Consider the following 22,451-nt stretch of genomic DNA (forward strand, 5'->3'; position numbering starts at 1 on the left):
ATTTTATTTATTACGTCAAAATTATAATATTTGTCTAGTAGTGTGACTCATATTATTTTGATTTAGCCATTCATAATTTTTTAATTAAGAAATAGATGCCTCTATCACATGAGATCACTGATTTTAATAGTTCAATACTATCAATACTATCATCAACTATGATAGATTTATTAAGAATTATACATACAATTTAGTCAATTTATGACCGATATTTCCTCACTATGCTGCGTCACGACCGGAATTCATAAAGATTACCGGAAATACGAATTTGAATATTTTTTACTTATAGATAGATAATGTGCAAAAAAATTTCATTTCCTTGCTGTAAACTGGTTTTTGTCAAATTTCGTTATTCTATTTAAGCTTGCCTAAAGTCTTTTAACTCGACCAAACGGAAAACCATTTGCTATAATCCAAACGTAATAATAATTGATCCAAATGTCTTGGCGGCCCACCAAAATCTCCACCTGTCTTATTTACTCCCGAAAGCGTTCGAAACAAAAACATTACTTGTTCACGAAATTCCTTGAAAAAGGAATCAATTTATTTGTTACTATGAAGCTTTCGAAGTTGCAACTGCAAATTCATAAAATTAGATCGTTACCGTGTTATGTTTAGCAATTTGTTCTAATCTTTCCATAAAATCCCTTTGTCCATCCCATCTTTCCAATAATACGCAAAATTTGTCAATTATCTTCAAAGCCATTCTAATTGTTTCTGTACATACACGAGATTCAAGTAAACATCCACGTAACAGTTCATCAAGATATGAAGTGTGACCTAATCTGATGTCCTCAAAATCACGTAATCTCTCTGACTCGTTACTATGAGTATCTTTCTTAGGATTCATTGATTTTGGACGTGTAGGCGATATGGGAGAACTTGGTTCAGTAGTTGATGACGGTCTTTGTTTTTGATGATGTGCAGAAGAAACGGTAATTCGACGAACAAGATTTTGAAAATTTGATTCAATAATATCCATCTGTAATGTATAACATGCATATTTCAAGCGAAATTATTTGTAAAAAAAAATTGAGACATATATTCAAAAAAATAACTTTTTTCATACTATGAAAATAATTTAAACCTGCACGTGAGCCCATAAACAATCCACGAAAAACATCATGGATGCACGAACATTCCAAGGCATTAGCATGATATTATTACCTCCTTTAGAAAATTTGTAATTTCTTTCCATCTTTACATTAGTCGCAAGATGAGTCCAGACTTTTTGAAGTTTATAATGAGTACGACGAAGAGAAATTAAGAATGAAAATATGTCCCCATATTTGGATAGATCTTCAGAAGTAACAAATAAATCAAGAGGCCAGCCTATATCATATTCAAATCTGAGTGGAACGCCTACAAGAATATCATCAAACATGCTTGTTGCCTTTTCTGAAATTTTAAATCTAAATTTTTCAAATGCCAAGTCTTTCTCTGCTAATGTACCAACAGAAGCTCGAACTAACAAAGAATTCATTTCTTGTTCTTTAATTAACGGAGCCCTAGTAGATGAAAGTCTTGAAGTAGGCAACTTTTCAAATTGTTCAACAAGTGAAGTTGTAAAATCGCCTTGCCCAAGTAAGAAATAATTTTTAAAGGTTTCAAGACATTCGACAACTTTATCACCTGTCAAAACAACTTGCCATAACCACTGAGCAACATTGTCACGAATAATATTAACAATGTTTTCAAGCTCGATCTGATTAAATACCGGTCTTGATGAGAGTTCCAATAAATATTGCAAATGTAATGAAGCAATTTGATCGGGAAACTTGCTATGTTTGTCATATGGCTTGGCTGAATTTCTGACAGTAGCAATTGCTTTCCCAACAAATAAAATTGATTTGGCAACATCGTTAGGAATATGATTTGGAATAAACGATTCATCGAGAATAAAACGTCGATGCCATTTTGATCGGCTAAACTGTTCTTGTATTTGAATTGGATTTAATTTTAAGGTTTTATCTTTAATGAAAAATTCTCCAAAGGGATCCACCAATTGTCCATAAACCAACCATGAAGCGATATGTTTATACATCACTTCATGACATGCATGCAATAGTTTCAACATAATTTCTCGTAATTCAGGTACACCTGTATTACATTTGTCAATGACCAAATTAATTATTCGACAACCGAAATATTTTACAGAATTTTGTTCTATATCATTTATCAATTGGTTAAGATGTGGAAGAATGATATAATACTCATTAAAAGCAGAAACTAATTGTGAAATGGGAACTACTCCGCCCATATTATCTTCTTTGCTTAGAATTCTTATCTCGGATTCGATAATTGATTTATGAAAGTCTGCCAGTACTTCATTTATGGCGTTACATAGCGCGTGTAAGAATGAACCACGTAAAGTATTATTGCTACCCTTTTGAGCCTCGATAGATTCAGAGTTATTATTATTTTCGTTTCTACCACGTTGTTTATCAAGAAAGTTGGCTATTTTTCGATAATAAAAGCCTAAAGCAGAGAGTCGTTCTAAAGAACTTTTTTCTGCTTCGTGTAAAAATGGAAAATCTGGTGGAATTTTAAAAGTTGTCGCTATTTCTGGTTCTGGAGGATATGGAACAAACAAGTCACCAGAAAGACCAGATAAAGCTAAGAGCATTTCATGAAGCATTTTAAAAAAAAATCAATTCAATTCGTAACGAAGATAATAGTATCTTGTGATGGTGTAAATCAATCAACCAATGAAATTTGAGAATTAAGAATCGACCAATGCTCATCTTTTTCTATTTGTTTTCTTACTACTGATAAAATTACGTTTAAAATGATAGCTTTGCGCGTTTCAAAATTAATTAAATTGCATACACGTGTAATGCTTTTGAACAATTCATTATTTTTATCTACATTTTCTCGTAATTTAAGAATAAAACAAAGTAGTAAAGTTCACCAAATTTTTTTAATTAAAAATTTTAAACGACCTCAACTAAACACTAACATATATCGTTTTGCTTCAAACGTTAACAATAATAATGTTAATAAGTTTTCAACAAACGAAGAAAAATATGAGGAAACTAAATCATCTTGGATTGATACTTATCTTCCCTCAAAACTTGTTCCATATGCACTTTTAGCTCGTTTAGACAAACCTATAGGAACGTGGCTTTTATATTTACCATGCAGTTAAGTTTAATATTATCGATTTATTTTTAAGTTATCCAATTTATTGAAAAAGAATTTTAAATAGCATGGAGTATCACTATGGCAACATATCATGCTCATTTGCCAGTTTCTCAAACAATGTATATGCTGTCATTATTTGGTGTTGGAGCTTTTATTATGAGGGGAGCGGGATGTACGATAAACGATATGTGGGATAGAAAAATTGATAGTAAAGTTGAACGAACAGCAAATCGGCCTCTTGCTTCGGGATCTATAACTCCTTTCCAAGCATTAAGTTTCTTAAGTTTACAATTATCGGCGGGATTAGCTGTACTAACTCAATTGAATTGGTATAGGTAAGAATGATTATTAAACTTTTATTAAGAATAATTATAATATTTATTTTTCGTAGTATTTTTCTTGGAGCAACTTCTCTGAGCATAGTGACAATATATCCATTTATGAAACGCGTGACATTTTGGCCACAATTGTACTTAGGTATGAAACTAAGAAGTAACAATATATAAATAATTTTGGCATTTAATTGCACATTGTGTAATTATTAGGGTTTGCTTTTAATTGGGGAACCTTGTTGGGATGGCCTGCAATGATTGGTAGTAGTGAGTGGTCTGTCACGCTTCCTTTATACACAGCGGGCGTGTGCTGGACGTTAATATATGATACTATATATGCTCATCAGGTGACAAAATTTTTTCTCACGAGTATATATATATATATATATAATTTTTATTGACAAAATTTAATATCCTATACACAGGACAAAAAATTTGATTCTATAGTTGGTGTAAAATCAACCGCTATTCTTTTTGGAGATAGGACACGATGTTGGCTCACGTTTTTTTCAGGTTCGATGTTATCTTGTCTTGCTTTAGCTGGATATATGAACGGAAACGACTGGCCATATTATTTTATCTCGGTGATGGGTGCTGGATCGCACCTCGCTTGGCAGCTTTGGACTGTCAACATTGATGACGCGGCTGATTGTGGCAGAAAATTTCGTAGTAATAAATGGACTGGAGCTATAATCCTTTCTGGGATTGTGACTGATATCTTATGGCAAAATTTAAATCCTGTAAAACAAATAATTCCATAAATATTAATTTAAAAATTTAGCACTGAAAAATTTGAAATGAAAATGAAAATGAGTGTTTATTGAACTTATTTACAAAAGTAATTCAAAGGAGAAAAATAGAACTAGAAATTTTTGGATAGAATCAAAATTAATTTATCTGATTCTTCTATTTAATATTACATTACGTATAAAATAAAAAAAAAAGGAAATTTTTTTCTTGGTTTAATACAATAATCATCGATAATTAATACTTTCTTCCTAAAGAATATAAGAATTATAAAACTCCCACTCCCACTCCCATCCTTCTTTTCGTTTATCGTCATCAGTATTAACAATTAAATGTCCCAACAATAATTGCAATCTTTCAATCGCGACATGCTTAAGATATTCGTTTTGTAGTATATCGTCATCATCTTCATGGTCTTTATCATACCAACGTGTTGGTGAAAAGAGTTTGTCCCAATTCCATTCAGCCGTGGATGAAGGCCTACGAGTTGTTGTGATCGGACATGTTAAGATGGCGGTCAGAAGGTGATCAATGAAGTAAAGTTGAGCTTGGAACAAGTCGCAATGATTTGTACAAAAAATATTCGTTATTTTTTGACTTGTGTCATTTGAATTTTGTAAAAATTCTTGAACAAAAGAATTTTGTGAAGTAGAATGTCGACGCTTTCTATTATGTAATTTGTCTAGATTTAAACTATGTTGCTGTTGAATGTATAATTGGGTAAAATGTTCATCACTCCATTCTTGTCGGAATTCTTCTTCCTCCTCATCTTCTGACATAAAAAAATCGGGAAACTCCTGTTTCACGTTACCATGAACAACATTTTGTTGAAAAAAATTGTCCCACTCTCTGTTATCGTCTGTCCAGGGCGAAGAACGAAAAGAATTTGTAGTATTTCTCCTCCCTTGTTCTATATTAGATATAAGTGTTTTTGAGGAAGAACCAGTAATACTAGCATCTTGAAGACCGTTTGAAAGACGTGAGACCGACCCATTATCAGTACAAGATGATGATACTATGGCCGACATGTTTAGTCCTGAGGAAGAGAAAATACACCAAGTATTTTATTTTTTTTTTATATTAAAAAAAATTTTCAATCGTTAATTGCAACTCGGCATATTTGGGCGGACACTTGCATAATTTAGTATAATTAGCGATCAACGACACAAAATCTTTAGATCATCGCAAACAATCAGACCTTTAATCTTTACTTTTTGACTGTAAACACTGGTGACATTTTAGAATTTTTGCCAATTTTTTTATTTACTTTTCATTTGAAATGTTGAACGTGATCGAGTTGCTTAATTATAGCATAACATATTAGTAATTTGATATGGTACTTAAACACTTAAGTCAAATTGAAATAATTTTATTATAAATATGATTTTCTTTCTTTTTAATTATTTTAACCCTTTATGGATAGGGATAAATAAAACCAGCATGACATTGCAAAAGAATTTCTACAAATCTTGTTCATCATAAATTAATAACCTGGTTGGATTTTCCCATATCCCTTAACAAGTAATTGACTAGTTAGTGGGGCAGATACCAGATAGCTATTTTTAGATAAATTAAATTTCGAACCATTTATTCTCATTTTTTGTGAGTTTGGAGTTTGTATTTCAAATAAAAGTATCAATTTTTAATACCACATCAATAAATTAATACCCGAACCGAGAAATACTAGAATTAATAGTTTTCGAATTTAGAAAGCTCGAGATTAATCCGAAATTACAAATTCTGTCTGCACAAAAATTCACGATAAAAATATTTACGAGCAAGAAGGAACTGTCATAAAAACTTTAGAAATAAAGCGAATTGTAATAATATTTTAGAAATAACAAACTTCGTAGATTTAAATTTTGAATATTGTTCATATTATATTTGCTGAAAGGCAAATTTGTTAAGGATATAAAATTCTTCATTGACAATACACGTTCTAGAAAATGTGAAAACCTTTTAAAAGTTTTTAATCCTGAAAGATATATGGGGTTTATGAATTTAAATAACATTAGAAACATTTTCTCCTGATAGAAATTAAGGATGATAATGCTCTATTTTGATATTTTTTAATATTTTATTCATTAAATTACGTTCGCTATATTTTGTCTGTTAATCGAGAAGTGAGATAGAATCAAAGATGTTGACTCTGTGCTCAACCAAACTTTCTAATCGAAAGTAATTGAAAGCAATGAAATTTAATACAAAAAGTGCTTCAAATTTGGAACGCGGTCAGCTGTGATCACGTGCGTAATAAAGTAGATCAGTCATCAGTATCAAAATTTTCTAAATTTCTTATTGATATCTTTACAATGTTATCAAATACGCGTCAACTTAAACTAACTAAACCTTTATACGTTTATAAACCAGTAATATCTTTGCGGTATGTGAGTAATGATATACAACGAAGTTTTAAAACCAACTCTAATATTCAAGAACAACAAAGTACGCAAATTACAGACATAAATATAAATAATATTCTATCTCAAACGGACAAATTGAATGCTTGGAGTGATGTTTTTGCCAAGGCACCACAAAATGACGCGTCAAACAGTAAATTGTCTAGACAGGATTTGAAAAGATATTCTAAACAGATTGTAAAAGAAGAAAAAGAAAAGCATATTCTCGAAGGTAATTTGGAAATGGAAATAAATCAAGGGGTAAGGCCGAAAGAAGAAGAAAGTCAGAGTAAGCACATAAATTATTCTACCGGATTTTATTCAGTTTGAGTGAGTTTAATGTTTTCAAAATTCATCATCTTATCATATAGATAATATCATGATTTGATTCAATTAGAATAAGAGAAGAGAAATAAATTTTAATCACAAAAGGTTTGTTATAACATCATTTTTTTTTTTATAATTAGGAGTTATCAACGAAGCAGGTGTACATATGCTTCCAGACTGGCTTTACAAGCAAGTTTTCAATCGTTCAATTCGTCCTGTTCCCCCCAAAAATCTTGTAGAAATATCAATGGAACATTTGAAAGAACAAGGATATTATAATAAAAAGGCCGATACTGTACCTAATATTAATCAGTTCAAATTACCGAAATTATGTGGAAAGACAATATCAGAACATTTTTGGAGAATTGGAGAAGAACAAGCGCGTCCAATTCGTGACTTGGCAATGCATCTTGTGGGCACAAATTTACCGACAATGCCAACAAACTGGATATTGCGTCCGGGTTGGACGCGTTATGAGGGAGGAAAACTTCCTAATTCTGTAGATTATCCAAATGAAAGTATTTTATGTTTTAATACTAAAACATTCGATGAACATAAATACCCATTAATAGCTTGTGCGGCATCTCCTACTGCGTGGTATTCCTGGATATCGCCGCGATTATTAAGTAATGATGATGAAATTGATTGTGATTCAAAATATTTGATTCCAGTGGGAAACCTTAAAAAAGATAGGTTAATTGTTGGACATAATGTTGGAATTGATCGGATAAGGATTAAAGAGGAATATCATTATGCAGGATCAAACATTAGTTTTTTAGACACACAGTCTTTGCATATTGCAGTTAGCGGTATCTGTTCTCGATTGAAAAATGATTGGAATAAATATAATAAGGCTTATAAAAATAGTGACAAACAATATATGCTACAAGAAAAAAAATTTCGGAAAATTTATGATGTCTCATCAGTCAATAGCTTATATGAAGTATATAATTTTTATTGTAATCAATATTTAAACAAACCAGGACGGGATGTATTTATTAAAGGGACTTTCAAAGAACTTCAAGATACAAAAAATTTACAACAAGCTATTGTTTCTTGTGCAAGTAACGTAGAGGCAGCACATCAAGTTTTTCAAAAGTTATTTCCGAAGTTTATAGATGTTTGTCCACATCCTGTATCATTTGCCGGAGTGGTTCAAATGGGAAGTATGTTTTTGACGACGAATAAAGATTGGGAAAAGTTTATAATTAATTCTGAAGCGAAATATAAATCTTTAAATGAATCAATCGAATCAACTTTAGGGAAATTAGCTGGTAAAACCTTGAAAGAAAGAAATCATGGCGATCAATGGGTGAATCAATTGGATTGGAGAATCAATAGTAGTAATCATCCAGAATGGTATAATAAAATTTATAACAAGAATACAAATAAGGTTCGAGTGACTGCTTTAAGTCAAATTGCACCAATTTTACTAAAATTGAAATGGTTAAATTATCCTGTTTATTATTCAAAGCAATATGGATGGATGTATCGCGTTCCAATTGAAGATAAACACTTCACAGTAAATTCTGAATTGTGCAAATTCCCTACACTACCGGAACATGTTTACTATGAACCTCACTTTTCAGAGGATAAAAATGGATCTTATTATTGTATACCGAATAAAAATGGAAGGACAAATCGTTGCGGTACTCCACTTGCTAAAAAATATATTTGTGATTTTGAAAATGGTACGTTGCAATCTGACCGCAAAGAAGCTGAAGAAATTCTAAAATTTCATGCAGCCTGTACTTACTGGATGTCTATTCGAGATAGAATTAAATCTCAATTGCCAATTTATTCTGGTTATTCTGGGATTTATAATTTTGGGTTTGATACGAATGATGAGGAAGACATCGGAATAATTCTACCTAAAACTATAGCAATGGGAACAATTACACGACGTGTTGTTGAAAATACTTGGGCTACTGCAACAAATCCCAGAGAGTATTTAATAGGATCTGAACAAAAATCTATGATTAAAGCACCTAAAGGATATAAAATAGTAGGAGCAGATGTAGATTCACAAGAAATGTGGATATCAAGTTTGATAAGTGACGCAGAATTTGGATTTCATGGCGCTACTGGATTAGGATTAATGATGCTTCAAGGTAGTAAATCTGAGGGTACAGACTTACATTCCGAAACTGCTAAAATTTTGGGAATAACACGAGATGATGCTAAAGTTTTTAATTACAGTAGATTATATGGAGCTGGTATAAAAACTATCTTGGGAATGCTTGAAAATTCCTTTGCCAATATAAATGTGGAAGAAGCTGAAGAGAGAGTAAAAACCCTATTCAAAAAAACAAAGGGTCAAAGATATTATAGTTCAAATATTAATGGACACGGTTTTTGGTTTGGTGGTAGTGAGACATACTTGGCGAATCGTTTAGAAGAGATTGCGACATCATTAGAACCTTTAACTCCTGTATTGAGGTGCGGGATAACTAATGCATTGAAACCTGCAAATGCTGATCGAAGTTATATGACTTCACGTGTTAATTGGGTAGTCCAATCATCAGGCGTAGACTACCTTCATTTACTTTTAGTGTCAATGAAATATTTGATTAAAAAATATAATATAAATGCACGTTTCATGTTATCTGTTCACGATGATGTACGTTATCTTGTAAAAGAAGATGACGCATATCGTGCTGCATTGGCACTTCAAATCAGTAATCTTTGGACCAGAGCAATGTTTAGCCATATGTTGGGCATTGAAGATCTTCCTCTGGTATGTTATCTAAATATTTATTAAAAATAAATTATTTAACATTTTATTCAATGTTATTTTTTTCAATATATTAGACTACTGCGTTTTTTTCAGGTGTAGATATAGATCATGTATATCGTAAAGAGGTTGATATGAAATGTAATACAATTTCACATCAAATTGAAATTGAACCAGGAACTCGTGTTTCGATTCAAGAGATTTTAAAACATCAAAGAACATTACGATGCACTGATTCAAGTTTATGTGATGAATCATTAGAACCTGATTTTGTAAAAGATTTAGGATCTTACGACTCATTTTTATGGAAAGCATATCAACCAAAAGATGATAAATTATTTCTTAAAGCTCAATCCATGTCATCTACAGAAGAAATAAAAAAACTATGTAAAGAATCAAATTCACCAGAGATAAAAACGTATACCAATCAATTACTAAACAAAAAGAAACGAGTATTTGAGCCATATGTTGAAACACCAGAAGCTAACAGTAATTAAAAACATGAAAGCAAGTATTTATAATGTATAGTATTTGTTTTCCGTTTATTATCTAATCAATTAAAATCATCAATACTAAACCAACGAAAATGACTGAATGTTAAAAAATATTGATAATTAATTGTTTGATGTTTAATATATTATAAAACATAATGTTTTTTGCAAAACCAAAAAGTTCTCGAAACGGCTAATGTACTACGGCAAGATTTGCCAATTGTGCAATTTTGTGAGACTCGATTAGTTGCCATGTACAAACTATAAAAAGTATAATAATGGCCATAATAGCAAATTCTGTTACTTTATCATTAGAATTATCTTTAAAATTACATTATATAAATCTAGTAATAACTTGTATGACCCATAATTGGTAGTGTATAGTGGCTGGTGAGTCACGTGTAAATAACAATGCGGCAGTAGTGGTTATATAAACAAATCAAATCACATCTCACATATGGCAGGGCTGATATATCAAGTGTAATTGATTTAACAGGTTTAACAGGTTCAGTATATCCGTAGGTTATTTATACAATAAAAAAATGTGCATGAACGAAATGAAAGAAGAATAGGAGTATGTATCGGGTCTCCGGCAATGACAATGATTTAACAGACTTTAAAGTCAAGCAAAAAAAAGGTAAAATAAAAAAGAGGGTACTTCTGGTAAGGAAAAGAAAATTCTATCCCCTAATAAGTGAATATAAAATAATTAAAAAAAGTACTAATTAGTGAGAGAAAGATTTTTTTTCGATTTTTCGATGAATATCCTACTCATTCCGCGCATGAAACAAAAATCTTCTGTTACACAGCCAAGTACTTTATATTCTATCAACGTGACCAACGTGGCTACCTCAGCCAACGATGTTACCTTGTAAATACTATAAATGAAAACAAAATACCAATGGCTCGTTTATATACATTCCTTTTCAAAAGGCACACTTTACACTAAATTCATTAAATAAAAAGAATTCGCGTGCACATATCCCGATCGTTCAATATCTATTTTTTCGTTGTCTTAAGTAAATTCCGTTGTGAAGACGTATATATATACGCTGAACAAAAGACTGTGCACAATAAATCGATCGTTCAATATACAATAAAATTACAATGTCGAAATATGTAGTGAAAGCTACTGCTCGTACAATGTAAGTATATGTCGCTCTAAATGGTTTCTTGATTTATACCAAGGAATTACCGGCATCTACTATTTGATTAAAAAAAAAAAAATTGTTTGTAACCATAATATAATTTAAATCTGTTAAGTTTTATATTTCTCTCACACTTGCATATTTTTCTTATATCACAGAAAAAATTATACAAAAGGGTATTCAGATATTCAGGCAAAAGTTCGATCTGCAACCTCTAATGACCCATGGGGTCCAAGTGGTACTTTAATGAATGAGATTGCTAAAGCAACATACAATCAGTAAGTAGTATACTATGTTAATATGTTAGAATTTATTTCTTTTGTATAAAAAAAAATACATTCTAAATTAAAATCTTTTTAATTAGTAATGAATTTATAGAAATCATGGAAATGATTGACAAAAGATTAAACGATCATGGCAAAAATTGGAGACATGTTTTCAAAGTGAGTTAAATAAAATTACTCTAGATTTCAAAGAAATTTTATAATGACATATAATTGTATATCTTTTGACAAATTAGGCACTCACATTATTGGATTATTGTCTTCACGGAGGTTCAGAACAAGTTGTAAGTTATGCAAAAAAGAATTTATATGTAGTGAAGACTTTAACAGAATTTCAGTATATTGATGAGGAGGGTAAAGACCAGGGTGCAAATGGTATGCTACAGTAACCTATTTATTAATTCCACATTTTATTATCATATTATAAAATTAAAGTGTTTATTTTGTTTGAATAATAGTAAGGCAGAAGGCCAAAGAAATTACCAATCTTCTCCAGGACGAAGAAAGACTTAAACAAGAAAGACGAAATAGAGATGATATGAGAAGACGTATGGGAGGTCGTAGTGATTATGTAAATGACCAAATTTCAGATAGGTCAATCGAACCTGGTTATTTAGATGATGAAAGCGAGATGCAAAGAGCAATTGAAGAGAGTAAAAGATCTGCGCAAGAATATGAGGCAAGGATAAAAGAAAGGTATAATATCATCTTAAAAAAAATATTTTTTAATATATTATAGTATTTACCTTAATTATTTAATATTAATAATATTATTAACAGTGAGCATGATGAAGTAGAAAAGGCATTAAGATTAAGTAAAGAGGAAGAGGAAAAACGATTGGCCAGATTAGCTGAACAAAATGAAAAACCGTTAATCGACACGTCAGGGTGAGTTATATTTTTTGACTATATATTACGTTCTATTATCGTGTCACTTATATTCTATATTTTAAATTTCACTTTATAGATTTGGAAATAATCCATTTCCACAGCAACAAACCGATTTCTTTGGTCAACCAATCAATTCTCAATTTGGAAATAACCAATTTAGTCAATATAGTAGCACTTCTAGTAACCAGTTCGATCCTTTCGATATGATTGATAACTCACAAAACTCGATTAATTATAACCTCTTGAATAATAATCCGTTGAATAATAATCCATTGAATAATAATCCATTAAATAATAATCCATTGAATAATAATCCATATCAAATGCAACAATCTCAATCTTATCAAACATCAACCGTTGGTTCAAATAATCCATTTGGAAACTTTTCGCAGCAGAAACCAGATTTTGGAACAACTACTTCATATGGAACAAATGGAACAACTACTCCATATGGAACAAATGGAATTTCATCTTTCAATATGTCCACATCTAATTTTAGTTCACCTAATTTGGCGACATCAACGTTCGAATCATTTTCATCATCTAATAAACAGGTATACTACAATAACCATTATCTAATTTTTAATTTTAATGCTAAAATTATATATATATATATTTTTAAATAAATTAATGTGTTTGTATAGCCTAATTTCGACAGTTTAATTCAATCACAAGAAGTAAATATTTCACTTATTTTTCATATGTGAATTGGTAATTCGCTAAGTTATGATTAATTTTAACCTTCATTTAACCAAAAATGTAGATAACAAAAAAACCACAGGACGAAAAACATTCAAAATTGGCTTCACTCATTGCTAGTGGGGGGTGAGAATCAAAATAATTGAATTACAATTCGTATCTTCAATTTTTAATATTTTATTTCATTTAGAGATGGCATGGATACCTTCGGTAATGTGGGAAATCGTCGTGTCCCGGCGTAAGTATCAGTTAGTTTTTGATGCATATTAAATAAATATTAAGATTTATTTCCTTTATTTAAAGGGGATCTGGCTTTGCTAATGCTTTATCCGTCCCATCACCGAGACGATCAAATTCAACTGGTGATATTTCTATAAATCAAGCTAATCCATTCCTTAATACTGGAGGATCTGGAGGAGGTGATGGTGGCGGCGGCTATAACACTTTTAGCCATCCTACTACCACTACTAGAAGCACCGATTTATTTTTCGGTAGTACTGGCAACAACACATTTAATCAAGAGGCGAATCAGGCAAGAATAAACGAAAGTTTTAGAATTTAATATCTTTAAAATACTTCTTTTGACGATCTATTTTCTATTTTCTCATTTTTTTTTAGTCAATAACACCATTTTCAAGCTCATCTTATGCAACTAATACAACTAGTAATACCCTTATTGATCTAAGTGATGTGGGAGGTGGTTTTGGTACTCCCCCAAGTAAGAATCCTTTTCAAATACAGACACCAAATACTAATACACATAACGTTAATAAACCGGTCTCACTTAACGATTTGGCAAGATTAAATCAACAAAATTCACCTTTTCACCAAAATACTGGAGGATTTGGTAATTGGTAACAAATATAGAAAGGTTTTTATTAGAAGACACAAGGACTCTTTTATATTTGTAATTTTATATTATATTTATTTTTAGTCCTTTTTTTTTAAAAAAAAAAGTTTGGCTTTAAAATAAGCTAATCGAACAAATCATTTATTTGGTATACATATTTTTTTTCGTTGTAATATTATTATATTTGTTTTTTACATTTTTAATTAGCAATAAAGAATATTTAAAAAAAATCATTTTGATCTCCACAATTATATGAAATAACATGCTAAAAATGTGCGCACTGTAATAAGAAATATAAAAAATTGTTAGTTCAACTGCTGCATAGTTTATTATTATTTGACAAGTGTATATCCTCTTGTGATGCTGTCATGCGGTGAAAATTTTTGTGCACGAATCAAAAACCTCGACCGATAATCATTGATTATGTGAGACAAAGTATGCGCGACTTAGTTCTAAGACCACCCATTCCCGAAGATATAGGTTCTGCACGATGTGTGGTTTCAGCTGATATTATAAAAAAGAGGAGATTATTAGTTGGACAATGGGTCCGAATAGATTCTGTATCAGTTGTATGCAACTTTATTTTTGTGTTCGCGTTATTTTATACAATTGTTAACTTATTGTAATAAATTAGTCATTGTACTGTCGTATATGGCCAGCTTCGATACCGGCTGGTATAATTCAAGCTGATAATTTCATAAGTAAAAATGTAAAATCATTAGATAGATCGAATTTAAACAATTTATCATGTAAGAAATATAAAAAGGTTGATCTATTTGACGATTTGACAAGATATCGACAAAGGTCATAATTATATATTAGGCTCATTAGTTTCTTTAAGAATTCCTCTGCAAAATGTTAAAGAAGTTGTGGTCTCCATTAAACTTCATAATTTCGAGGGACGAAATCAAGAATTAAAGCAATTACATGAATTAGGTTTTGTGTGGAAGAAAGGATCGGATTTTATTAGGTTACAGGTAAGCAATTGTCACTATAATTTATTAGATGATTATAAATTAACTTAATTATAGACCATTAGAAATATATTAAACGGGAAATTAATATGTGATGAATGTATCATATTTGATGAAAGACGTCATTTGGAAATAAAAGTATTTATGAATCAAAACGGTTGCTTTTTTTTTAATTTCGAAGGAACAGATTCATTCTTGGGTTATTATTTAGATTCTTGCGACATCTCCAAGTGACGAATCACTTTTTACAAATGAAAGTCAAATTTCAATTGTCGACACTTTAAATAATAAAAATATACATAGTTTTGATAATGAAATTGGTCAGATATCGTCATCATTACAAAGTGTTTCATTAGAAGAAAATTTTACTAGGAATGTTCCTGGGCTCGAAAAGGCTTTTGAAACACTTTTTGAAGTCGTTGTTTATCCATTATTATATCCAGATTTAATACAAAAGTTGAAGATTGAATGCCCAAAAGGTATTACAAGAATTTTCTCCTTTAGGAAATATATATATGCTCAATATAACTTTATGTATTACTAATGTTTATTAGGTGTGTTACTTTATGGGCCATCTGGTGTTGGAAAAACATATCTAGTTAGCACAATTGCAAAAGCTTGCAATGCAAAGATGGTATGTGATTGATATAATGCAATATTTGCAATGAGAATTGTTTAACGTGAAAACATGCATTCTAAAATAGATTTCAATACGTGGACCTGATATATTTGGGTCTTATGTTGGAGAAAGCGAGGCAAGGCTGAGAAATAAGTTCTCTCAAGCAAAAAAAATGATATCTGAGGAAGATGATCCAATAATTCTTTTTATTGATGAATTGGTATTAAATATCATCACTTTCGGTTTTCACAATATCTGTTTGTTAAATTTATTAAAACTAGTTATCCATTAGGAAGCTATAGCATCACATCGAGAAGAAGCACGATCTCACGAATCTCACGTTGTTGCTCAGCTTTTAACGTTGATGGATGGCATTGAGTCACGCGGAAGATTGATTGTTATAGCAGCAACTAATCGACCTAATGTTATTGATCCAGCTTTAAGAAGACCTGGGCGGTATGGTTTAAATTCACAAGTTGATATTAATTGAGCACATAAATTTAATTATACATAAATGTTTGATTAGATTCGATCGGGAAGTAGGTGTTGATGTTCCAAATGAAAAGGCACGCCAAAGAATATTACGGTTTCAAACATCACAAATGCCACTTGAAAATGATGTTGATGTTGGTGAGTAATTAGTAAATATAACAAAATTATATATAAACTAATTATAAAAGTGTTATTTTGTATTATTTTGTAGGTTTTTTAGCTTCTATAACTAATGGATATGTTGGTGCTGAATTAGCTACGTTATGTTGTGAAGCTGCAATGAATGCAGTTAATCGTCGCATTTCCAATACTTCTAGAGATAAATTTAAAAAGTAAAAAGGGTGTTTATTTCTATTATTTCTTACAAAGAAATGATGGTATTTACAAAATAATTATTTTAGGTCTACGTTTAATATTACCATGGATGATTTTATGGTGGCGATGTCACATGTTTCACCTTCAATAAAACACAATTATCAAGTGAATTTTGAAGAGAAAAACTGGGACGATATTGGTGGATTAGATACGGTTAAAAAAGTTGAATATTATTAATTATCTTTCACTTAATATACTTACTGTACATTAAATTTCTAATAGTTTATTTAATTTATAGCAATTAAAACAGGCAATTGAATGGCCATTACAATATAACAATACATTTAAAAAACTAGGATTAAAACCTCCAAAGGGAATTCTTTTGTATGGGCCGCCTGGATGCAGTAAAACTACATTAGTCAAGGTAATAAATATTATCATTGCCAATATATTCAATAACTCAACGTTGTCTTATAATTTAGGTAATAGCCAGCGTTTCAGGTGCAATGTTTTTATCTGTTAATGGAGCTCAACTTTATTCTCCTTACGTTGGAGATTCCGAAAAAACAAGTAAGTTCATCCATTCGACTTAAGGCTTATTTGTACTACTTATCTTTACCATTTACAATTCAACCGTTAGTTCAATCTATATTTCAACGTGCACGTGCTTCAAATCCATCTATTATTTTTTTCGATGAAATTGATGCTATTGTTGGAAAAAGATCTTTGGGTGAAGGAAATAGGAATGGATATAGTGTTCAAGAATGTGTTTTGTCCATGCTACTCAATGAAATGGATGGAATTGAAATTGCAACATCAATTCTTGTAGTAGTAAGTTATACGTAAATTATAATTTCACAAATTAGCTTTTATTTATTTAAAATTTATTTCTTTACTAAGGGTGCAACAAATCGACCAGATATGCTTGATGCAGCTCTTTTACGACCCGGACGGTTTGATCGTCTTATATATGTAAGTTATACCATGACACGCAGTATTGTCAAATTTATGTAATATAACATATGATTCTCCGGGTACAATGTTTAATTTGTTATTATTATATATATCTAAGGTTCCACCTCCAGATTTTAAATCACGTAAACAAATTTTAAAGATACATACTTCCAATATGCCATTAAATGAAGATGTAGATTTAGATTTTATTGTTAAACAGGTATTTATTTAATTTAGTTATGTTCATTTTGTAAATTGCTAAAGCTCACCGGCGGTGATGGTCACCGTACCAGCATTATGATGTATTTTCGACCAGAATTAAAACCCTAATAAAATACTGGCCGGCATTACATCATAATTTCACCATCGGTGATCATCACCACCGGTGATGTTTAGCAATACCTTTGTTAAACGTGTTAAAAGTATTGATTTTATTTTTGTAGACTGAAATGTATACAGGTGCGGATATTAAAAATTTATGTAGAGAATCTGCAATGATAGCATTACGCAGAAATAGAGATATTTCAGATGTGGTAAATATAAATACATTATTATTTACTTGTAAGCAATTACTTATTTATTTATTAAATAATTAAATTATAGAATATGTCTGATTTTTTGAGAGCTTTAAAAATTACAAAAGCTTCATTAACTGCCGAAACCTTAGCATATTACGAAAAATTATTTAAATTTGGGATAAATTAGTTTATGTTTTATTACTCATGAAAATTTGATTCATATTTTCAGCAATGTTTAATAATCAAAAGCTTTCTCTTTTATTAAAAATATATGAGCTTCAAGATACTTTTTAAAAATAAAGGGGCATTATATTACAGAGAAGCATCTCAAATGCTCAGATGCGGTGTTATAGTGTAGATCACAAGATCATGCATTATTTGACCCCAAAATTGTTGATACCCCAGTCAGTTATTATAATACGTGATCTGCATGATCATACTATAAAAAATTATTATTCAAACAAATTAAAAAGAATTAAATAGGAAAACAAAATTAATTAATTAATTATATAAAAGAAAAAAACTCTATTCTCAAATATTGTTATACCAATTAGATTCTTTATAATATCTTAAATACCAAATTATTATACCCAATATACCAGCTATCAGGAAAAAAGAAAAAATTGACATTAATTGATTATATCTTTTCCATTGAAAATCCGCGGTAGTTTTTGGGTGTCGAGGAAAAATGGATCCAAACCACCAAAGTGGTGCAAATAAAAATCCCATCGTAAATAAAACTGAACCAAAGGGACATACAATAAATGGTTCTTGTACGTAATATAATGCCCTTTGTGGTAACGTATAAAAACTTGTTGTAGAAAGTCTTTTAATTGAAGGAAAAGAAGTTTTACTACGACTCCATGGAGATTTTTGAGAATTGCTTTTCCTACTACTGTTATTATTGTCATCAGGTGACCCAACACCAGCAGCTGCGGAGGTTAAAGGATCCGGTATTATTATGTCTGAATCATCTGTTCTATCTTGTAGAAGATTATCTCTATTACTATCTGATGGAGGAGAATAATATACATAAGTCCAGGATGGCCATGAGCCTCCAGATGATGCTTGCGAAGCTCTTTTATCATCTGACTCTTGCACCGATATATCAACATTGTTTATCTTTGCTTTTTTCAAAGGTAATAAAGGAGCTACGAATTCTCTAGATATATTGTTCAAATTAAGATCATTTGGGGTCGCCGGAATTTGTGAATTTGAATCTTCAACATTGGGCGACGTCCTATTCTGTATTTTGTATTCTTCTATATTTAATATTGTTGGACTTATAACAGGTGAATTTGACTTATCATATTTCAAATAGGAGCCAATTTCATTGTATTCTTTACCTTTTATCTATGTAAGAAACCATCAGAAACGTTTAATTAATGAATTTAACAACAAAAATTTTACAATTAATTTACCAAATTTTCAGCAACTCGATACTGCCAGCTTTCTGGCTCATAATAAATTGGAGAATAAGTTGCGGAAGGGGGATTGATTGTTCGAAATAAGGGGACCCGCCCCGAAGCTGAAGTTCTTCTTTGTAGAGGCACGGTGATTTTTTTTTTGTAACCTTAAAAAAACGGCAAAAAAAGTAGTGCCAAAAGAAAAGTAATAATTTTGGGTGATAGAATAGAGGACACAAAAAATGTATTAAACAAAAAAAAAAAAAAATTCTTGGTTCCCCGAGTATAAAATTATGGAAAATTTTTAAAGGAACTTGCAGGTTTGTTTTGAAATAAATGAGTGGAAAAGCCAGATATAATTGAAAAAAGGAAGATGGCATATTTCTCGAATCTAGATATTTATTTTGGAAATACATTTACGTCACTTAGTCAAAATGTAACACGGGACATTCTGTTTACGTTGAATTTATTAATTCATTTTTGAAGTCGTGCAACTTTAGCAAAGATCATTTAATATTACCTAATATAAAAATAAATTTAATTCCCGATTAGTTTTTTTTTTGTTGACTTCTCAAAGTTCTAAAACTACAAAGATGTCTATTGGGGTACCTATTAAATTACTTCATGAAGCTCAGGGACACGTCGTAACATTAGAATTAAACAATGGAACGGTTTACAGAGGAAAATTATCTGAAGGTAAAAATTTTTTGGTTTGTAAAAGAATATTGTAACTTTATGACAGATCTAAACTTTTTCGAAAAATTTATTAGCTGAAGACAATATGAACGTGCAGCTTCGTGAAATTACCGTTACTGCAAGGGATGGGCGCGTATCTCAATTGGATCAAGTTTATATTAGAGGTTCACATGTTAGATTCTTTATTGTGCCGGATATGTTAAAGAATGCTCCAATGTTTAAGAAGATCGGTCCGAATGCTATGAAAGGTAGAGGTATAGGAATGGGTAGAGGTAAAGCTACTGTCGCGAGAGCTCAAGGTACGTGCAATTTAATGTAAAAATGACTATTTGATTTTATTTGACAAATATTTTTATTTTAGCTCGTGGCGGAAGAGGAAGAGCAGGATTCCGTGGTGTAACTCGTGGCCGTGGACGTTCCCAATAATGGAATAAATATTAAAAAAATTATAAAAGATGATTCTTGAATTATTAGCTTATATGAACGTTCAAATTATGGTATAAAAAAGTTTTTGTTTTTTTGATCTGTTGTATTTTAAATTAGTGCAGCAAACAGAATTGAGTTTAAGGTAGGTTTTGACGGGATATTTCTTTTCGTTTCGCATTTCTTATTATAAACACTCATTCAATTTGTTCAAGATAGATTCACGGTTTTTAATAGATCTATTTTTTACATTTTGGATTCTTATATTAATTAAATACTGGTTTATACCGATAAGAAATATATTAATACAAATAAATTAGATGTCAATTCTTTTTAGATAGAATATTAGTAAGTTACTTTCTGGGATAAAAACTTTGAGGAAAAGAGGATAGTATAAATTTAAATTTAAAATCGGTTCAATTCTCTATCGAAATCATTTTTCTATACTAAAAAGCAAATTCAGAAAGAATTATATTAATGAAAGTGGAAAGAAAATTGGATTTTCAATTGTTCTTTACGTTTTCTCCATTTTTGGATATCTTTCTTTGTTCTGCGAGGTCAATACTAGCCAACCTTTTACTAGCACCAGCTAATTGAATTACATTAATTATTTGTTTTCCAGCACAAACAGGAAATGAAAAAAAAGCAATTAATCGAATTATAAAATTCAGCCCCGGTGCTATATATTTAATGATAGAATAATTAGCGTCAAAAATAAAAAATTTCGAATCCCTAAATTGATAGCTTTGATAGTAAATAAATTACCTATGTCTTCGTGGTTAAATGATAAAAGATACAATGCAACAAAAAATAATTCATTTAGTGCACAGAAGATAAAAAGAACCACCTATAAAATATTATTTATCTATTAAAAAAGAGAAAAGGAAAAAGAAAAAACTAACCACATACATAAAAACCTACATTATTAGAATAATAAGCACGTAAAATAGAATTTGAAGATTTATCAATATTTTTATGGCTCGAAGAACCTGATGTCATTGAGCTAAATAAAATTGTAATAAAGATCAGTCTAGATAATTAATTATGATAAATTTTTCGAGCAAGTTATGCGAATTATTTTACCTATACATATGCATATAATGACTGCTAAGATCCAAAGAGATTAATAATTGAAATAAAATTGTCCATGAAGAATACTTTGTAGCAAGGAAACACAATAGACAAGAAGTTGTTGATCTGTCTGTTACCATATCTAAGACGACTCCAAACTCACTACCTATTATACGAATATAATATCAATTAAAGAATTTCAATTGAATAATTATAAATCAGAAGGAAATACGCACATTGATCAAAATATCTTGCCGCATTTCCATCTACAGCATCTAACAAACAAGAAAATGTATAAAGACCCATACAAGTCCATGGCTTATTTGGCATATAATACAATGAGAGTATCGCAAGAATGACCCGAATAAAGCCTATTTATCACATAAATATTAAATTTTTAAGCCTGATTAAGAAATTTATTAATGTAAAATAAAAATATTAAGAGTTTGTCGCGATAAAAACAACGATGCAAAAAAAACTAAAAGAAACGTTTGATACAAAATAAAAATACTAAATAAATAGCAAAAAATAGGATTCCATAATGCATACCTATAATGTTTGGTATAAATAAGAAAACATTTTTTACTTCTTGTATTTTAGGTGATGGTGGAAGTGGTTCAAGTTGCTGTTTAATTTTATGTGCCATTTTTCGTTATACAAAGTTTTTCACAGGAAATGAATGAAAAGAAGTCAAGAATACTTTTGATTAAATCTCTCTTTCGCAAATTGGGAAGAAACCCTACCCAAGGATTTACTCAAGTAAGTATTTAAAGAGGACTCATTTTTTCAGATTTGCATTGTTTGAACAGTAATTTATGTCAGTTTATGATTGGATGAACTATAATTGGCTGATAAATGAATCTCACGTGATTAGAGTATCTGTCGATTAGATCGACTTTAATGAACGCATTTTATGGTTTAAGCAATTAAGCAAATA

General features: G+C 30.4%; 9 protein-coding genes across 9 annotated transcripts; 5 read left to right on the forward strand and 4 right to left on the reverse strand.

Annotated features, from left to right (window-relative positions):
* Positions 1–122: 122 nt before the first annotated feature.
* On the reverse strand, positions 123–2,657 carry OCT59_004248 (uncharacterized protein). The gene is made up of 3 exons (XM_025315866.2): positions 1,088–2,657; positions 605–982; positions 123–525 (listed from the first exon to the last, which is right to left on the reverse strand). Exons 1-3 carry the CDS (start codon positions 2,636–2,638, stop codon positions 379–381), a joined length of 2,076 nt encoding a protein of 691 aa, XP_025181915.2. The 5' UTR covers positions 2,639–2,657; the 3' UTR covers positions 123–378.
* Positions 2,658–2,788: 131 nt separating this feature from the next.
* Positions 2,789–4,446, forward strand: OCT59_004249 (uncharacterized protein; the record flags this gene model as incomplete). Its single annotated transcript, XM_025309175.2, has 5 exons — positions 2,789–3,143; positions 3,209–3,479; positions 3,536–3,621; positions 3,690–3,823; positions 3,902–4,446. 5 exons carry the CDS (start codon positions 2,789–2,791, stop codon positions 4,235–4,237), a joined length of 1,182 nt encoding a protein of 393 aa, XP_025181916.2. The 3' UTR covers positions 4,238–4,446.
* On the reverse strand, positions 4,271–5,336 carry OCT59_004250 (uncharacterized protein). The gene has a single exon (XM_025310489.2). The coding sequence runs from the start codon at positions 5,249–5,251 to the stop codon at positions 4,475–4,477; it is 777 nt and encodes a 258-aa protein (XP_025181917.1). The 5' UTR covers positions 5,252–5,336; the 3' UTR covers positions 4,271–4,474.
* A 1,187-nt stretch (positions 5,337–6,523) lies between these two features.
* On the forward strand, positions 6,524–10,282 carry OCT59_004251 (uncharacterized protein). The gene is made up of 3 exons (XM_025309178.2): positions 6,524–6,911; positions 7,090–9,686; positions 9,761–10,282. Exons 1-3 carry the CDS (start codon positions 6,536–6,538, stop codon positions 10,178–10,180), a joined length of 3,393 nt encoding a protein of 1,130 aa, XP_025181918.2. The 5' UTR covers positions 6,524–6,535; the 3' UTR covers positions 10,181–10,282.
* Positions 10,283–11,077: 795 nt separating this feature from the next.
* On the forward strand, positions 11,078–14,272 carry OCT59_004252 (uncharacterized protein). The gene is made up of 12 exons (XM_025315867.2): positions 11,078–11,319; positions 11,481–11,600; positions 11,687–11,765; positions 11,843–11,981; positions 12,065–12,302; positions 12,387–12,494; positions 12,574–13,051; positions 13,142–13,174; positions 13,261–13,322; positions 13,387–13,434; positions 13,500–13,728; positions 13,815–14,272. Exons 1-12 carry the CDS (start codon positions 11,282–11,284, stop codon positions 14,052–14,054), a joined length of 1,812 nt encoding a protein of 603 aa, XP_025181919.1. The 5' UTR covers positions 11,078–11,281; the 3' UTR covers positions 14,055–14,272.
* A 211-nt stretch (positions 14,273–14,483) lies between these two features.
* Positions 14,484–18,317, forward strand: OCT59_004253 (uncharacterized protein; the record flags this gene model as incomplete). Its single annotated transcript, XM_025315868.2, has 18 exons — positions 14,484–14,615; positions 14,681–14,795; positions 14,869–15,023; positions 15,078–15,158; positions 15,232–15,499; positions 15,575–15,654; positions 15,725–15,859; positions 15,932–16,095; positions 16,166–16,269; positions 16,343–16,463; positions 16,533–16,668; positions 16,745–16,870; positions 16,929–17,016; positions 17,087–17,277; positions 17,347–17,418; positions 17,519–17,620; positions 17,844–17,933; positions 18,004–18,317. The coding sequence occupies 18 exons, from the start codon at positions 14,484–14,486 to the stop codon at positions 18,103–18,105; spliced, it is 2,262 nt and encodes a 753-aa protein (XP_025181920.1). The 3' UTR covers positions 18,106–18,317.
* Positions 18,318–18,449: 132 nt separating this feature from the next.
* OCT59_004254 (uncharacterized protein) lies at positions 18,450–19,774 on the reverse strand (the record flags this gene model as incomplete). Its single annotated transcript, XM_066148163.1, has 3 exons — positions 18,450–19,271; positions 19,340–19,491; positions 19,768–19,774. The coding sequence occupies 3 exons, from the start codon at positions 19,772–19,774 to the stop codon at positions 18,450–18,452; spliced, it is 981 nt and encodes a 326-aa protein (XP_065996787.1).
* Positions 19,775–19,802: 28 nt separating this feature from the next.
* OCT59_004255 (small nuclear ribonucleoprotein Sm D3) lies at positions 19,803–20,911 on the forward strand. The gene is made up of 4 exons (XM_025309174.2): positions 19,803–20,020; positions 20,095–20,319; positions 20,382–20,588; positions 20,659–20,911. Exons 1-3 carry the CDS (start codon positions 19,918–19,920, stop codon positions 20,444–20,446), a joined length of 393 nt encoding a protein of 130 aa, XP_025181922.2. The 5' UTR covers positions 19,803–19,917; the 3' UTR covers positions 20,447–20,588; positions 20,659–20,911.
* Positions 20,655–22,271, reverse strand: OCT59_004256 (uncharacterized protein). Its single transcript, XM_066148164.1, has 6 exons — positions 22,064–22,271; positions 21,751–21,885; positions 21,527–21,680; positions 21,365–21,446; positions 21,209–21,290; positions 20,655–21,122 (listed from the first exon to the last, which is right to left on the reverse strand). Exons 1-6 carry the CDS (start codon positions 22,158–22,160, stop codon positions 20,947–20,949), a joined length of 726 nt encoding a protein of 241 aa, XP_065996788.1. The 5' UTR covers positions 22,161–22,271; the 3' UTR covers positions 20,655–20,946.
* Positions 22,272–22,451: the final 180 nt, after the last annotated feature.

The sequence above is a fragment of the Rhizophagus irregularis genome, chromosome 12 (genome assembly GCF_026210795.1).
Source record: "Rhizophagus irregularis chromosome 12, complete sequence".
Classification (NCBI taxonomy): domain Eukaryota; kingdom Fungi; phylum Glomeromycota; class Glomeromycetes; order Glomerales; family Glomeraceae; genus Rhizophagus; species Rhizophagus irregularis.

Coding starts and splice junctions, on each gene's coding strand:
- OCT59_004248 (XM_025315866.2), bottom strand. CDS start 2,638: ATGCTTCATGAAATGCTCTTAGCTTTATCTGGTCTTTCTGGTGACTTG. Junction 983..1,087: donor GTTTATGGGCTCACGTGCAG/GTTTAAATTATT, acceptor TATACATTACAG/ATGGATATTATTGAATCAAA. Junction 526..604: donor AAATTGCTAAACATAACACG/GTAACGATCTAA, acceptor TCCTTTTTCAAG/GAATTTCGTGAACAAGTAAT.
- OCT59_004250 (XM_025310489.2), bottom strand. CDS start 5,251: ATGTCGGCCATAGTATCATCATCTTGTACTGATAATGGGTCGGTCTCA.
- OCT59_004251 (XM_025309178.2), top strand. CDS start 6,536: ATGTTATCAAATACGCGTCAACTTAAACTAACTAAACCTTTATACGTT. Junction 6,912..7,089: donor GAAAGAAGAAGAAAGTCAGA/GTAAGCACATAA, acceptor TTTTATAATTAG/GAGTTATCAACGAAGCAGGT. Junction 9,687..9,760: donor GCATTGAAGATCTTCCTCTG/GTATGTTATCTA, acceptor TCAATATATTAG/ACTACTGCGTTTTTTTCAGG.
- OCT59_004252 (XM_025315867.2), top strand. CDS start 11,282: ATGTCGAAATATGTAGTGAAAGCTACTGCTCGTACAAT. Junction 11,766..11,842: donor ATTGGAGACATGTTTTCAAA/GTGAGTTAAATA, acceptor TTGACAAATTAG/GCACTCACATTATTGGATTA. Junction 13,729..13,814: donor TTAATCAAGAGGCGAATCAG/GCAAGAATAAAC, acceptor ATTTTTTTTTAG/TCAATAACACCATTTTCAAG.
- OCT59_004255 (XM_025309174.2), top strand. CDS start 19,918: ATGTCTATTGGGGTACCTATTAAATTACTTCATGAAGCTCAGGGACAC. Junction 20,021..20,094: donor CAGAGGAAAATTATCTGAAG/GTAAAAATTTTT, acceptor AAAATTTATTAG/CTGAAGACAATATGAACGTG. Junction 20,320..20,381: donor TACTGTCGCGAGAGCTCAAG/GTACGTGCAATT, acceptor TTTTTATTTTAG/CTCGTGGCGGAAGAGGAAGA.
- OCT59_004256 (XM_066148164.1), bottom strand. CDS start 22,160: ATGGCACATAAAATTAAACAGCAACTTGAACCACTTCCACCATCACCT. Junction 21,447..21,526: donor CATTATATGCATATGTATAG/GTAAAATAATTC, acceptor AATTTTATTTAG/CTCAATGACATCAGGTTCTT. Junction 21,291..21,364: donor GTGCTTATTATTCTAATAAT/GTAGGTTTTTAT, acceptor AATATTTTATAG/GTGGTTCTTTTTATCTTCTG.